Source organism: Sarcophilus harrisii, chromosome 2 (genome assembly GCF_902635505.1).
Source record: "Sarcophilus harrisii chromosome 2, mSarHar1.11, whole genome shotgun sequence".
NCBI classification, from domain to species: Eukaryota; Metazoa; Chordata; class Mammalia; order Dasyuromorphia; family Dasyuridae; genus Sarcophilus; species Sarcophilus harrisii.
In genome coordinates this window covers 96,231,775-96,249,007 of record NC_045427.1, presented here as the reverse complement: position 1 = coordinate 96,249,007, position 17,233 = coordinate 96,231,775, and the positions used below count along the sequence as shown (strand labels likewise).

General features: G+C 38.0%; 1 protein-coding gene across 1 annotated transcript; it reads left to right on the top strand.

Moving 5' to 3' along the window:
• Positions 1-7,271: 7,271 nt before the first annotated feature.
• On the top strand, positions 7,272-14,507 carry GPR75 (G protein-coupled receptor 75). The gene is made up of 2 exons (XM_031950472.1): positions 7,272-7,355; positions 10,910-14,507. Exon 2 carries the CDS (start codon positions 11,028-11,030, stop codon positions 12,639-12,641), a length of 1,614 nt encoding a protein of 537 aa, XP_031806332.1. The 5' UTR covers positions 7,272-7,355; positions 10,910-11,027; the 3' UTR covers positions 12,642-14,507.
• Positions 14,508-17,233: the final 2,726 nt, after the last annotated feature.

The following is a 17,233-nucleotide window of genomic DNA, read 5'->3' as shown; positions in this document are numbered from 1 at the left end:
TTGCCCTTGTTGAATTTGTCATCTGGCTCAGAGGAACTAGTCTCAGGTATTGAAAGAACTGACAGATGATTGTTAAGCAATTTATCGGTAATTTCTGAAAGGTCCTTAAAAAATCCTCAACATTGAAAAAGATTATTTGTTGTTTTGATTTTTAAAAGGGAAGATGAGAATCTAAAAATTGTGGGCCAAACTATAAGCAAGCTTAACTTGGGTTCCTAGAAAATAGTACTAAAGAAATGTCAGTACTAAAGAAACTATAGAAAAAGTAGTGATCACTAAGTACCATCATAGCTTCATCAAGGACAGCTCATATATGACTAACTTCCTTTCCTTTTTGGACACTGGTATTTCAGAGAGATGCTGGAAATATTAGTTTACTAGGATTTTTAACAAAGCATTTGACACAGTTTCTCATGCTGTTCTTGTGTATAGAACTGGAGAGATATTAGTTAGATGATGCAGTTAGATGAATCTGGAACTGATTGGATGGCTGGCTTCAAAGAGTAGACATTTCTAGTGTGAGGTTCATTTGGAAGTAAGAGTGCTCCAGGAATGTAAGTGTTGTTCTATGCTGTTTGATATTTTTATCAGTGATAAATACAAAACTGGAAGGGATCAATAATATTTAGATGGCAAAAGTCCCAAAAGATCTTGATAGACTAGAACTCTAAACTGAATCTTACTTGTTGAACTTTGAGATAAATAAAAAGTCTTCCATTTAGGATTTTTAAAAATCAGCTTGACAAGTATACCACAAGATGCTATGAAAACAGCAGTTCATCTGAAGAACTGACATTTTCATAGACTGCAGACTCCATATGTATCCATCTTAACATCCATACAACAGTACCTATGAAAAAGGACATGTGAATTCATTTCTATGGTTGTAGATCACAATCTATTAATTAGAAAACAGCAGAGAAGTCTTAGAGTGTCTCCAGAGCATCTTGAGAGATTAAGTGAGTTACCCAGAGTCACAGGGTTATCAATAAGCTTTTATTTTATACCTCTCTGTGTCAGATACCAGAGAGTGGTTTTTTTTTAATAAAATGGTCTGTATAAGTAGATATGAAATATATGCAAAATAATTTCACCATTCTCATCTATTTCTGTCTTTGCAATTGAACCAGTTAATCAGTCAAACATGGTTCCTGAGGTGCCTTATAATAACCTAGATTTCCGATTCTGTGATCCTTTTTATTTAATGCCTACTGTGTACTAGGTACTGTGCTAGATGCTTTAGTGATACAGACAAATATGAAATGCCCTCCAGAAGTTTACATTCTAACAAGGAAACATGTAAATGTAAGTATATGTCAAATATAGTGATAGAGATTGGATCTGTGATTGCTTTAGCATTTGGACCTTCCAGCCAAGGAAATTTCTTCTACAGAAACAAGTCAGCACCTTCTCTACAATTTATATATAGTCTGAGTTACCTCAATATTAAAGTGTAATGACTTGATAGCCTCAAGCAGCTTATTTCAGAAGGACTTGATGCTTTTAACTTTGAGGTTGACTCTAGACATAACAGTCTGCCTTTAATATATATATATGTGTGTGTGTGTGTGTGTGTGTGTAGTACATATTTGCAAATGCCATATAAAGAAAATATAAAGTTAGTGTGTGGGGAAGATTTCAGTCTCTGGTGGCCCTTGAAAATGTTGTGAGCCACACGTGGTATGTTTAACACTAGTTTAAATGTTTGCCTGGAGGTATCTTTCCACTCCCTCTACCTCACTTCCAGAGCCACGAGGGGAACTTAGCTATTGTTCCTGCAGTTATATCACTCTCTCATTGGCCCAGCCATTTGTTAGATCAACATACCTCCCTGGCCACCACTCCCCTTCTGTTGCCAGTTCCTTAGCACATTAAAGTGGAAAGCCCTTAGCTCTTAAATGGAATGCTTCTTACATCCATCCATCTGAAAGGCAACAGGAAACCATGGAGCTTCTTGCGCTCCAGTGGAGTGAAAATATCAGATCTGTGCTTTTGAAGCATTAGTTTGGCAACTGTGGAGTATGGATTGGAAAGGCAAAAGACTTCAGGCTGGCAGGGAGATCAGCTTGGGAAATGGCAGAAGTAGGTTGGGAACCAAGGCCTCCCTAACAATGTATATATTGATACAACAGATAAATAAAGCTCATGTAGTCTTAATCTCCAGTAAGGAAGAGATGTCCAGAACTACAGTGATGATCTTCTTCCTATAGAGGCATTTGGGCATAGTAGATAGTATGTTGAAGGTGGAAGCATGAAGAGCTGGGTTCAAATTCTTCCTCAACACATAATGGCTGTACAGTGTTAAGTAACAGCCCCTTTGAGCCTTAGTTTCCTCATCTGTAAGATTGGAATAAGAGTGTTGTGAGATTCAAGTAAGTTTGTTTAAAGCACTTTCCATCCCTGAAGGTGTTCTATCATTGTCATTATTACATAGGCTCCTTGTTTAGACCACATTTGAAATTATACAGTTCTGGGTACCATATTTTGGAAAGGCCATTGTTGAAAGGTAACATGGTAGAGTCAATAACCAGCTAGGAAGATAAGTTCAAATCCCCTCTGATGAATATTGACTGTGTGACCCTGGGCAAGTCACTTCATCTCAGTGCTCTAAGCAGTCCTTTTAAGATGACATTGTAGTGGGGTATCTAGACGGCACAGTGGTTAGAGCACCAGCCCTGGAGTCAGGAGGACCAAAGTTTGAATTCAGCCTCAGATGCTCAACACTTCCTAAATGTGTGACCCTGGGCAAGTTACTTAATTCCAATTGCCTCTCAAAAAGAAAAAGAAAACAAGTGTAGGATGATATATTGCAGAGAAGTTTTAAGACCTGTATTGAAATCTAAGTCCCACCTGGGAACTCCCTATACTTAGGACATTGCTGGTCCAGTCACCATCATTATTGATAAATTAGTGAGTATTCAGATGAAGGCAACAAGAAGTCCATCTTCAGACATTTATTAGCTGTGTAACCCTGTTCAGGCTTCTTAACCTGGCTGCCTCGGTTTCCTCAACTGTAATATGGGGATCATTATAGCATCTTATGTCATAGGGTTGTTGTGAGGATCAAATAAGACAATATCTGTAAAGCACTTAGCATAGTGCCTGGCACATAGTAGACACTTCAGAAATATTTGTTCCTTTCCTTACTGTCTTTGAACAAGCAAAGATTTACATAAAACATTAGAAATGATGCCTTCTTTCAAAGACATGGGTGCATATTAGTCTAAATATTTTTAAATCTAAATAGAACGCAGGAAGAGTCAGGAAATCTAAGTTCTAGTCCTGGCTTAGCCACAATCTGTGATCATTGGCAAGACATTTGGTTCCTCTGGGACTTAATTTCTTTGTACGTGAAAATGGAAGAATTAGATTAAATGACTGAAAAAATCCCACCCAAGCTTGACTAGTGTAACATTCTGTAATGATGAAGCATGATACTCTCCCTTCATTATTTCCCTCAATTGGAAGTATATTTGATAGGAAGTATCGTTCTTTATCTGTGTGTTCCAGGATGTGAAAATGAATTGTCCAAAATTGATATGAAAACAGAATGAAAAGGAGGAAATTTCTTATTTTGGTAAATGATATGGAATTTCCTGGATTTTAAGTTATACCAGTCATTTTCCATTTTATCTCTAGGGTCTCAGACCCTACTTGCCACTTTTTATACATATAAAAAACTTTGAGACTGTTTTTTTTGCCTAGACCTGTGACTCTGTAGAGCACTCCTGGGTTGAAAAAAAACTAACTCTACTAAATCAACATACATTAAGTGCCTATTCTGGGCCACCAACTGTGATCCCACACCAAGAGACACCAGCAACTATTAAGCAATTTATGAGTTTAGAACAGTTTCTAGTGTGTGTGTGTGTGTGTGAGAGAGAGAGAGAGAACTTTACTAATAGGACAAACCTTTGGAACCCTTCTCAGAATATTTTTAAATGGACAAATCAAATACATAAGATTACAAAAGGAACCAAATCAGGTTATCTTTTTAAAAATGAGTTCTTAGAGTTGAGTTATTGAATTCCTGGTTTAAAGAGTTACCTGTGACTTGCCCAAGGGCCATGCAACCTATATATATATCACAGGGATGGCTCAACCCCAAGCTCTTCTTGACTCCAAGTCCAGTTGCCTGTTACGTCACGCTACTTGTTATGACATATAAAAAGAATGTCTTGTCTAGAGCAGCTGAAAAGGGGGAATATGAATTGCATGTTAATTTTTGGTACTTCTGAAAGGAAGCAAAATGGTAAGAATACTGGTCTTGAGTGTTCTATTGATATCCTGCCCTGTGACCATGGCAAGTCACTTTAAGCTCTCCGGCTCAGTTTCCTTATATATAAAATGGGAATGATGAGAACACCTGCCTTAAGGTTATTGTGAGGATCAAATTAAATGATAATATGTAAAGTGCTTTGCAAACCTTAAAAACTATATACAAGCTATATACATGTACTAGTCAAATTCAGTTTTTTGAGAACATAATAATCTTCAAATTATTCAAGAATTGTTTATCTAATTAATGATTACCGAGATGCCTAAGATTTCCTATATTTTTCTGCTCCTTTTTCTTAAAGTAGGATGGACTAGAAGGGAAAAAAGAAATAACATTCCAGCCATTTGTTTTGGAACTTAGCAGCTTTGATGTTTATAGCTGGTACAACAAATATTCAAAACCAAAATTTTTTTGTGAGTAATCTATTATGGAATTGGTTAAAATAGGAAGATGGTTTAGTAAGGTTGGTAATAGTCCCTGCATATAGATTATCTGGGTTAAGTCCAACTTCCATTATTATCTGATTTGCTGTGTCTGGCATTAGCAGCATGTATATTGGTGCACAATAAACATTGTTTGATAATGGCAAAACTATCAGATTTCAGATTCCTAGAGTCAGATATTAATATCGACAATCCATTCCAGATGTGTAGTCTTTGAAAGAATTTAATTTAGTAATAAATGTATCAAGTCTCTTATGTGCAAGGCTGGAGACCTTATATTCTGATAAAGGGCTGTACTTGGAGTCCGGAAAGCTTGGTTCTAAGTCTTCCCTTTTTTTAAATACTGGTTGTGTAACTGGACAAGTCATTTAATCTCTCAGGACCTCCAGGCGAAATCTCTAAGGCTGCAAATGACAGAATTGTTGCTTCCTGTAAAAGTTTTTTCACTGATTTCCCTATCGCAATGAAATTGGGTTTGGACATAATATTCTGGATGTTGGGTTTATAAAAATAATACTTTCCCTGCCCTACAGAAAGTTCTAGTAGAAAAGGGAAGAATGGAGGGAATTATATGTGGAGTATTTTTTTTTTCCAGTCTAAAACTGGTTTACATGAGGAATAAAGATTCTGGAAGTGAATCTGTGATTTCATGAATACAGGCAATTCCCCGCTGAGGAAATTCCCTGTTATTATAGGAGAGCCACTTAGTGCCTTAGAGATTTGTATATAACAGAGAGTGAAGTGATTTGCCTTGGATCACAAAACCCTTATATGTCAAATATGGCTGATTCCAAGACCTAGCTCTATTCACTATGCCATGTTGGTTTAACTTGGCCTAAATTAGTTTCCCCATGGAAGAAGTGAAGAACTTTTTTACTTTTGTCATAATTCATGATCAGAAAGCCCACCTATTGCAATCATGATTTACCCTTTTATTTGCTTTCCTGTTTTTCTGTCATGCAACTATTGGACTTGTAATTAAACTGTTAACACTGGTGATTTTTAGGGTGATTTTGTTTTCTGACCACCTAAAATAACTATGGGGGCAGAAAGTGAATAGAGCCCTGGAACTGAAATATGGATTACCCTTCGTGATTTTAAATCTGACCTAAAATACTCAATATATAATTCTGGGGCATGTCACTTAAACCCATTTGGTTCAGTTTCCTCATCTGTAAAATGAGCTGGGGGAGGAAGTGGCAAATTAACTCCAGTATCTTTGCCAAGAAAACTTCAAAAGCTGACAGCTAAGGAGAGTCAGACACCACTGAAACGATTGAACAACAAAAATAACCATAACTGATACATAATACTTTAAAGTTTGCAGAGGGCTTGACATAATTTTATTTGAGTCTCCCAACACCCCGTGAGATAGATACAATTACCTCTAATTTGCAACTGAGTTAACTAAGGCTCAGAAAGTTAATTTGTTCAAAATCACAGAATTAAGTCCCCGGGTGTTTCCCGGTACTGGCGACTTTGCATTTATTTGTTGATCACTTGCTTCTGTGATAAATGGAAGGAGCTGGAGGGCCTGGAATTCCTGATGTATGCAGGCGAGCCAGTTGAGAGGTCACCTGTAGAGAGACACAAGAGTTTGTCACTTAAAGCACCAACCTCTTCGCATGACAGAAGCTACTGTTATTCCCGTTAGGCCAGAAGTCCGGTTCTGCTCCTGGGTGCCCAGGAAAGGGGGCGGAACGAATCTCTGAAATCTGCGTGATTGAGCATGAATGACAGGCGCGGGAGAAACCACTTGTGGTACGGCCGCGCGTTCCTTGTCCAGGACAAGCTGCTGAGAAGGCGGAAACCTGTCTCCACATGGAGCAGTCCCTCCCCCCTTTCTCCTCTCCACATGAATTTTCTCCTAACTCACACTGTCCCCTTCTGAGTGCCCTGTCTCTTCCCCAGCTCCCGTGCGGGGTATGGGGGAGCGGGGAATTCGTGCTCGGGCGCAGGTGGTAGAGAGAGGAGGTGGCCTCGGGTTCCTTCCAGCCCTGAGAACGTGACCCATGCAGCCCCCGGGATCAGTACCCGGGTCCTGGAGGGCAAACAAACCCCTACTTCTGCGGGAGGGGCGAGGGAATGCGGGAAAGCCGCCTGCGCCGTAACGAGATTTTGAGGGGGCCGTACGGAAGGACTGGTTGCGGGATCTGGTCACCCCGGGGGCCGGGCCGAGCACCTGGGAGAGGGGGGGGGTGGGGCAGGGACCAGAGGATTCGTGTCAAACGCGGACCTTCCGCTTTTCCGCCGCGAGCCCCCAACCAAGGTGGGAAGAGGACGGAGGGGCGCCGGGGCTGCGGGTGATGTGGCGGGCAGCTACCCCGAGGGACTATGCCGTGAGTCCGGGAGCGGGCTGAGAGCCGGGGAAGCGGCTGAAGAGCCGGGAATGAACCCGGGGAAGGGACAGGTCGAGACGGGAAGCACGAGATAAAACGGGGGTGGGGGGGCGGCGCTCCCTCCTCCCTGCGCTCTTTCCCGGAGTCTCTCCGCCCCCAGCCTCCTCCGCGGGGGTGGCCGAGATGGCGCGGATGCCTAGTGGCCCGCGTCCCCTGGCTGCGGCGCCAGTCACTGCGTGGGGCCCAGCGTCCCAACTCCCGGGCTCGGAATGGAGGGAGAGGAGCCGCGGGCAGGTGAGAGGCCGGAAGGGGAGACTGGGCCCCGCGGGGTGGGAGGCGGTAGGGGGAGGTGGCATGTGTCTAGGGCCCAGTCCGCAGGCGGCTCCCCGGTCTGCCCCTGTGATCTCCAGGGATCCTCCCGTTGCAGGCTCCTCCGCGTCCCAGCCGGGACCCCTCCGTTAATAAGCCCGGCGTCGCTTTCGTAGCGCCCACCTCCGTTATTCCTGCCATCTACTGCGAGCTTGCCTCCGTCCCTTGTCTCCGCGGCGGGCCCAAGCATCCCTCTTCTGCTCCCGCACCGAGGTGCCTGCGTCTCGGCCCTCCTGCCCCCAGAGTACTCCCCCTCCGACCGATAGCCACGATTGCTTTCTAAAAAGACTTGCCAGACGCGAATGAGGGACTACCTGGGATCAGAGACAAGCAGAGCGTCCGAGCGTGGCAAGTTTGACTGACTGAGGCATTTTCTTGGACATTTTTTTTAAGACAAAGGAGCCTGGCGTGTGCCAGGTTGTTTTTCCGCGCAGAATTCTTGCAGTGAAGCTGCAGGAGCTGCAGGAGCTGTCCTCAAAGTGTTGTAAGAGCACTCCAGCAACTTGATTTGTCCTAGCCCTGTAATAGAGATGTGGAATGAGCCAGCCGCTCCCTCGTAGGAGTAGTGAAGGAATTCAAGAGACGGAATGAACATATGTTATGGATTTAGTGTCCTTTGGAAATGTTTCTATAATAGTTATGACGAAGCATATTTCTTATAATTTCATTGACATCTTTTGTTTTTATAGAGCCTAAGCAACCTTTCCATATTACCTACTTCCTCTATTCTTTTCCCTAAACTGACACATATATTGAAAAATCTGATTTTATATGATCTTCCGTATCACCTTCTACAAAGTAGGGTTGTAGAAGGTGGGAGGGTATTTTCTCATATCGCTTGTTTAGAGTTAAGGTTTTTTTTGTTTGTTTTGTTTTTTGTTTTTCTGGTTCTGCTTATTTCACTTTGCATCAATTCATGAAAATCTTCCTATGCTTCTCATTCATTATGTGTCATTTCTTACAGAACAGATATATCCCATTATATTCCATACTTAACACATATCATAATTTGATCACAACCCCAACTGATAGACATAGAATTAATTTCCAATTCTTTGCTACACAAAAAAAGTTACTAATATATTTTGGTGCATGTGGGCTTTTCCTTTTATCAGTGACCTCCTTGGAACATATTCCTTAGCAGTGAAATCTCAAGGTCAGAGTGAATGAACTTTTAATCCATTTTATTTGCCTAATTCCTGATTGCTTTCCAAAATGGTTTTCCTGATTAAATTATTTAAACTTTACCAACAATGTTTTAGTGTGTCTGTCCATAAATCCTCCAAGACTGACTACTTTCATCTTTTGTCATCTTTGCCAAATTTTCTTGGTGTCATTTAAAACCTGTTATTTTGATTTGCATTTCTCTTATTTTGAGGCATCTCTGGAGTATTTTTCTCATATGGTTATTTGGACATCTTTTGAGAAGTGTTCATATCCTTTGACCATTTTATTACTAAAGAAGTGATTTTTGAGCTCGTTTCTCTTGTTCCTATATTTTGGATATCAAACCCTTATCTGAGAAATTTGATACAAAAACAAGCATTTACTAAATGCCTGCAATGTTTAGGTACTTTGCTAAGCCTAGGAGATACTAGCTACTTCAGGAAAGCACTATGAATTATGTACATCTATTTCAAATTCATAAATTATGTGAATATTCCTTAATTTGTAATTTTTAGTATGAGACAACATGATATAGCGGCAAAAGCAGTGAATTTAGAATCAGATTACTTGAGTTCAAATTCTGACTGTATTAGTTATTATTTGTAGAATAATACTTGTATAATTGAAGTGTGTGTGTGTGTGTGTGTACAGACCAGAGAGAAGGTAGTCTCAGAGGGGAAGTCATGACAGAATTGATAGAAGATATTCTCAGAGGGGAAGTCATTAGCGGCTGAAGAGACCAGAAAAGGTGAATAATCTCCAAGTTATCCTTTAGTTAATCCCTGAATTTAATTTAAACTTAAAAGAGACATTTCAGGTGTTGAAAGCACTTTGATAACTCCAAAATAGCTCAGAACCTTGGGGGAGGGAGGGGAGGGAAATGGGTAGAGTTCACTGGAAGCACCTCAAATTGAGAGTCAATTTGGGCACAAATGGGTCTGAGATGTGTGGAGATCTAAATTTATATTTTTTATTTATATTAATTTTATATTTATATTTAAGATTTATATTATTTATATTTATATTAAATTTATATTAAAGATCATTGCAAAAAAAAAAAGTCTAGCTACAGCAACTATAGATGGACAAATGTCTATTCTCATTAGGGTGTCCTGTATTAGAAGTCCGACCTGGTAAGCATAAAGCATGAATTAAGTGGCATTGATTCCTTCCATCTTTCTCTACCCACAGAGGCAAACAAGCCTTCTATTTCAGACTAATTTGCTTAGATAGAAGCAAGATTTAAAGAGAAATGGAAAACAGAAATTACTTGACCAATTCATTTATTGTCTACCTGAGAAAACCTAAGCCCAGAGATTAATGGGACTTCAATTATACAAGTATTATTCTACAAATAATAACTAATACAGTCAGAATTTGAACTCAGGTCATCTGATTCTAAATTCACTGTTTTTTGCCACTATATCATGTTGTCTCATACTAAAAATGACAAATTAAGGAATATTTACATAATTTATGAATTTGAAATAGATGTACATAATTCATAGTGCTTTCCTGAAGTAGCTAGATTTTACCTGTGGACAAGCAATATTTTATCTGTCTTGGTTTCCCAATGCTTAGCACATAGTAGATGCTTTAATACTTGTTCATTGAATCAAATTGAAGTATTTCAGTATTCACAAATATGTGTGTCAATCAAAAAGAAGGTACCTATAGTCCTATCTCTTAACTTAGAGATAAAGAAATAAGCTCTATGTAAAACAAATAATTGGTTCTACAGCTGGAACTAGAACACTGGGTCTATCTTTCAAGCTCTTAATTCTTAAAAAGAAAATTGCTTTTTAACTGAGTACAAATGAAATAAGTTCTAAGATATATTTTTGGGACTAGGAGACAATTAAAAATCCCTTTTCAAAATATATAATAAAATATACTCATTTAAAATGTATAGTGAAACTACAAATGAATGATTTGCTTCAGGGTTTCACTGAGCAGGATATGGGGTACCTTAGAATTCACCATAGATTACCTAGGGATATCAGAGAACAGAAGAAACAAAGTAGGAAGGAGAAAAATTAAAAAGTAAGAGTAGGAACTAAGGGTTATCCCTTGGAGAAAGAACAGACTTTACTTATGATCCATGGAAATTAGAGAAGGGTATACACATATCGGGAATTGGGAATGATCTGTTTGCCTTTGTGGGGAATACTATATTCTGCACGTAACCTCTTGGGTCAGAAAAAAAAAAAAAAAGACTGTACTTTGTACAAAATGATGTTACTCTGTATTTTCAGGAATATATTTTCTCTGCATTGACTCTTCTGTTTTTCAACATTCATTTTTGTGTGCAGACTCATCTACCTTGGACCTGTTTTGACATTTACCAGCTTATTTCTGAGTTGAGGTTCTGACTCCTTTTCCTTTCATACTTATTTGGTGCAGAGGAAAGAGAGATTTTTTTTTCTGAAAATGAATTTGACAGACCACCTTCAGATAGCTCCCAATACCACCTTGCCATTCTCCCCAAAAGGCAACAACACCTATTTCCAGGAAGATCTGCAGGAGATCATTCACACAGCCACCTTGGTGACTTGTACCTTCCTGCTTGTTATCATCTTCTTCATGGGTTCCTATGGCAACATTATTGTTTTCATGTCCTTCTTTGACCCAGCTTTCAGGAAGTTCAGGACCAACTTTGATTTCATGATTCTGAACTTGTCCTTCTGTGACCTCTTCATTTGTGGAATGACAACTCCCATGTTCACTTTTGTGCTATTCTTTAGTTCAACTGCCAATATCCCTGATGCTTTTTGTTTCACCTTTCACCTCACAAGTTCTGGCTTCATCATCATGTCCCTCAAAACAGTGGCAGTGATTGCCCTTCACCGACTTCGAATGGTGCTGGGGAAGCAACCTAATCGCACTGCCTCCTTCCCGTGTACATTGATCCTTACCTTACTTCTTTGGGCGACTAGCTTCACCCTGGCTGCCCTGGCTACATTGAAAACTAGCAAGTCACACCTCTGCCTCCCCATGTCCAGTTTGATTACCAGAGAAGGCAAAACCATCCTTTCTCTGTATGTGGTTGATTTCACCTTTTGTGTGGTGGTGGTCTCTGTCTCCTACATCATGATTGCTCAGGCTCTGAGGAAAAATGCTCAGGTAAGAAAATGCCCTCCAGTCATCACCGTGGATGCTTCCAGACCTCAGCCATTCGTGGGAAGGTGCCAGATGGGAGGCGCCGACAGCATCCAGGGTGCTGGACCAGCTTTATATAGGAACCAGAACTTCAACAAACCACAGCACGTACAGACCCACGGATACACCCAGTGTTCCAACCAGTTACCAACTCCTGCAGCCAGTCGACTCCAGCTAGTCTCTGCTGTCAATCTGTCCACTGCAAAGGATTCTAGAGCCGTTGTTACATGTGTAGTCATTGTGCTATCTGTGCTGCTTTGCTGCCTTCCCTTGGGTATTTCTCTGGTACAGTTAGTTCTGTCAAGCAATGGGAGCTTTATCTTTTACCAGTTTGAACTGTTTGGATTTACCCTCATATTTTTCAAATCAGGATTAAACCCTTTTATATACTCTCGGAACAGTGCAGGTCTGAGGAGGAAAGTCCTCTGGTGCTTCCAGTATATAGCCCTGGGCTTTTGTTGCTGCAAGCAGAAGACCAGGCTTCGAGCTATAGGCAAAGGGAGCCTGGAAGTCAATAGGAACAAGTCCTCCCATCATGAAACCAACTCGGCCTACATGTTGTCTCCAAAACCTCAGAAAAAGTTTGTGGACCAAGCTTGTGGTCCAAGTCACTCAAAAGAAAGTGTTCTGAGCCCCAAGGTCTCAGCTGGACATCAGCACTGTGCTCAGAGCAGTTCAACCCCCATCAATACTCGAATTGAACCTTATTACAGCATTTACAACAGTAGCCCATCCCAAGAGGTGAGCACCCCAAATAGTGTACAACCAGTGAATGCTTTTGGATTTACTAAAATGAACATTGCTAAGCATTATCACACCACTAATGATTTAATGCAAGACTGTGACAGCATTTCTGCCAAGCAAATTCCTATTCCCTCAGTTTGACACAGTAGAGACTATAGAATCTTGTTTAAGCTTCCTTTGAGTTTACAACCCATTTTAAAAGTATTTCATTTAAATGTATATGGGGGAGGGAGGGAGGAAAGAGGGAAGGAGGGAAGTTCAACGGAGGGAGGGAGGGAAGGAGAGAGAGAATGAATGAATGTAGGCAATCGTTTGCAGTTCTAAACTAAAATTAAAGATGCAAATAATTACCAATTGCCAATTGATTTTTTAAACCTATGAATGCTCAGTTATTTGCCCTTGAATGAAAATTAGTATTTAGTGATTCCTTTGCATTGTTCTGGAAATTGTATGGGTTGACATTAAAATATATTGTTTAGATTTATAGCCTGATCCGTATAATAGTTTTATTAATTATGTCTATATTCACTCTTTGAATAGACAAAAGAAGTTATCATGAATTACATTAAAATAGTAAATCAACAATTTGCGAAGAATCACTGTATTTGTGTTTGAATTATGAATTTGTTGTATTCTTAAAGAATGTAAAATAATAGATTTGTTAAAGGGCATTTTTGAGGAGGCAGTTTTTTAATGAAGGAATGATGAAGTCTGCATTTTTCCAATGTTTGAAATAGTTTTTTTAAAAGTATTTTCCTATAGTTTAACTGAATGTTTTGCTATGGCAGAATATAAAAAATTCTTTGCACATAAAAAAGAGTTCTTCTTCCAGAAGCATTAGGTCCTCTTGTCCAATAAGACAGTAGACTAAGTATGCAACATCTTAATTATTGCTATTCTTTATTATAGACAGCACCATATTGAGTCAATTCAATGGTTATAAGAAAAGAGAGAGAGATTTGGGAGTTTATTAAAAGCAAATGCTTCATTAATGAATAATTTTGTTCAAGAGTTTAGGGAACGTGGCTCTATCTTATATAGTACTCTTTATGAAATAGGAACCATGAATCTCTGTAATTGTTTTGGTCGGATCTTACATGGGAAGCAATAATAATTCCTTTGTGAAAAGAAGTTGGAATGAGAATGGGAATTTTGCTTAACAATTTTACAAATAAGAGTAATCAAGAAATAACAAAATTCTAACAAACTTGGGGGTTTTATTTTTTTTTTTTTTTTTGGTCTTTACTTATTTACTAAGTGAATTCTTAGTAGTGAATTATTAAGATTATCTTCAATGTCATTTCAAAGTATCTTTTGTTCCTTTAGTTATCTATGAGTTGCAGATGTGCAGCGGTTAAAAAAAAAAATTAAATATTGCTTTAGTGATGACTTATTTTGTTGTGCATTGCGATTCTAGCATAATTGAAAAGTATATACATTCAGAAACAGTTTTCAATTGCTTTCTATTCCTAATATATACTCATTCATTATTTCCTGATTGACTATTAATTTGAATGTTTTGGTTTTGGTTTGGCTTGGTTTGTTTGTTTTTTATTTTTTTATTTTTATTTAGTCTTTGGATAGCATAGTGGACTGGAAATATTGCTGGATACAATGTCAGGAGACATAGGATCAATTTTTGCCTTCAGCATTTACTAGATGTTTGACTATAGGCAAGTCACTAAACCTCTCTGAGCCTCAGTTTCTTCATCTGTAAAATGGATATAATAAAAATCTTAGCTCCTACTTCACAGAGTGGTTGTGAGGATTATAACAAGATAATATATATAAAGCACCTTGCACTTAAAACATTGTATAAAGTCTGCTTTTTTTTTTCCCTTCATTTTTAAAGCCTTTGTATTTTTGTTCAGGGCACAATAGTTGTTTGTTGTTGTTGTTGTTGTTGTTTGTTTGTTTGTTTTTAATTAACAGCTACCCCTTCATTTTAAGTTCTGAATACTTTTGTAAAAAAAAAAAAATTAATCATTCATATTGGTTCTGTTTTTTGGTTTTTACCATTTTAATTAATTAATCATCATTTAAATTATTACTATTTTCCATAAAAAAAAAACTCAGAGATAGGTTGACATGTTATTTCTATTTAACAAATATAAATCTACCCAAATAAGTTGCAAAATTCCTTTAACTATATTAAATTGTATTTCTATGCTTTTGGGGGTTAGAATATTTAATACGTGGCTTCAGAAAAGAATTATTACAAAAATTATTTCTAATTTTAAAAGATTAAGTTTTGTTTGTGCTTGTGATTTGGAGTAATTTTCTATCATGGTTCCCATCTTTTTGGATAGAAAGGTTACAACATGAAAAAACTTTGCATGCACATTTGAGATAATGAGTCTTTGTTCTTATCTATGAGTTATGTATTTGTTTTGGTTTGCATGATACACTAAAGGCCAAACTTTCAGTCTCTTTTATATTCCTTATATCTTCTTTAAGGGCTAAAATGGGCATGAAGGGGAAAGAAAAAGTAACTGAATATGAATTAAAGCAGGGATTAGTAAATTATAATGAATTATATAGTTATATAGATATATTATTGTGATGCAAAGTGATGTATTTTCAGATATTTTGTAATATTTGTTCTTAGCTGTAAACCCAAATTTGTATTTCTATACTAACACTTTAAAAGTTTTTAAAATATATTAAAAATGACAAAAATTTCTGAATTTCACTTGTGAGGAGATCATTAATTTAAATGAGTTGATGTGTATTTAAAGAAAACTTTCAGTCTTATGTAATTAACATTTTTACCATTTAGGTAAAAGAAGGTATATTGAAAAGAACTTCACAACTTTATGGAAATAATTCTTTTAACAGCAAAATTCATGAGACGAAATTATTAGTTGTGTTTTCTTCAGAGAGAATAGACTCTCATTCATTATCCATGGTAAAGAACTCTAGATGTTGCTGTAAATTTTTACTAATATGTAATTTTTGTTCCAAACATTGCTAAGTCAATAATACTTAAAATACATTTTTAAAATACAAGGTCAATTTGAAAATGAATGAAGTTTGTCAATAAACCAATGAGAATTTGTGTTAAGAGATTAAAATAGAATCATGTATACAGTATTTGAATTTTGATATTTTAGACTGTTCACATTTCTTGCACACTTTCCTTTTAAAGTATCAAATGTAGTCAGTCCTTTTAACTTATAGCCTCTCCAAAACAGAAAATCTTTACAATCCATCAATGAGAGTAATTACTGCCCTTACAAGAAAGGATATGGTACAGTGAATAAAATGCTATACCTGAAGCCTGAGAGACCTGAGTTCAAGCCACACACCAGATACTTGCTAGGTTGTGTGACCCAAGAAAAGTAATTTACCTTCTTTCTCCCTCACTTTCCTCATCTGTAAAGTGGGAGTAATAATAGCATTCACTTTCCAGGATTGTGAGGGTCTGATGAAATAATATTTATAAAGTGCTTTGCAAACCCTAAAGCTGTATATAGATTCTATAATTGATCTGTTTATTTACTTAATTATTCATTTCTCTTAGATATCCTTGTAGTATTTTGTTATATGTTCTGGTACTTTTTCTTTTCTGACTTTGTATGGAATTAAGTCAACTCAAATCAAATCAACAAGCATTTATTAAGTGATTACTATGTTCTAGATATGTACTAAGTTTTGGATACAAAAAGAAAATATACAAAAAAACCCAAAAAACCCAAAAAAGGAAAGACATCTCCTGCCCTCAAGTAGCTTACATTCTAAAGGGAAACAAAACATAAAAAGAAACTGGAAAGTTAAGGTTGGGAAGAATGAAGAGACTGTATATGGGATGTCAAGAGGAGAGGGATGATGGAGAAAGTCCAGAAGGAGAATTGGGAGTATAGCCTGGAGAGGAAGAAAGACATGGGTGGCTTTCTGAGAGGACCTAGCCAGAGGAAAAGGCTTCAGAGAAGAAAAGTACTTTCAATTTGTGAAGTCCATGACTGGAGTGAGCTTTCAGGGTGAAGACCTTGCTGGGCCATTGTGGAGAAAGTCTGGGAAGAGAGACAGGAGTATAGATTTGAAGAAATTAATGAGATCAAAGTCTGAAAGGCTCTAATAATATTGTAATGCCAGAGAAACTGAGCAAGACAAAGATTAGAGACCAATTTAATAGATTATTAAATGGAGAGACATACTGGGACCAAATGGATTTTGGTCCCAGGGCTGGAAGAGACTATCATCTGAGTCCAGCATTGAGCATTAGACAGCAAGATTCTTTTATAGGATAACAAGAACAATGACATAATGGGGGAGGTACCTGGTTGGAGATAACCTAATGGGGGGGAGGCCCCTAGGATGACACAATAGAGGGAGGTTACTGATATTCTAATGACGTCTAAAATGGATAAACCTTTAACCCATTAAATATTAAGAAGGAATGATCATAGCCTAAAGATATAAAACCTTTATCTCATCAACATTAAGAGGGAAAGGTTATATATAACCTGAGGCAGAGTAACTAAATAGGACACTGGAGAAACTAGGTCAGGACATCAAAAGGGAACTGTGGCACAACATTCCACACTCTCTCTCTTCTAACTATTCAAATCTTTGAATTACCTTCCTCTAGAAGGTCTTAGCACCATAATTTTGACCAACCCTATGTGAAGTAAATAGATCAAATAAAAATCAAAATAAAGCTAGACCAATGCAAGGACTTATGGCAAGGTCAAGTCTCTCCCTGATAACCCCAGAGTTAATCAGCAATACAC

Coding starts and splice junctions, on each gene's coding strand:
- GPR75 (XM_031950472.1), top strand. CDS start 11,028: ATGAATTTGACAGACCACCTTCAGATAGCTCCCAATACCACCTTGCCA.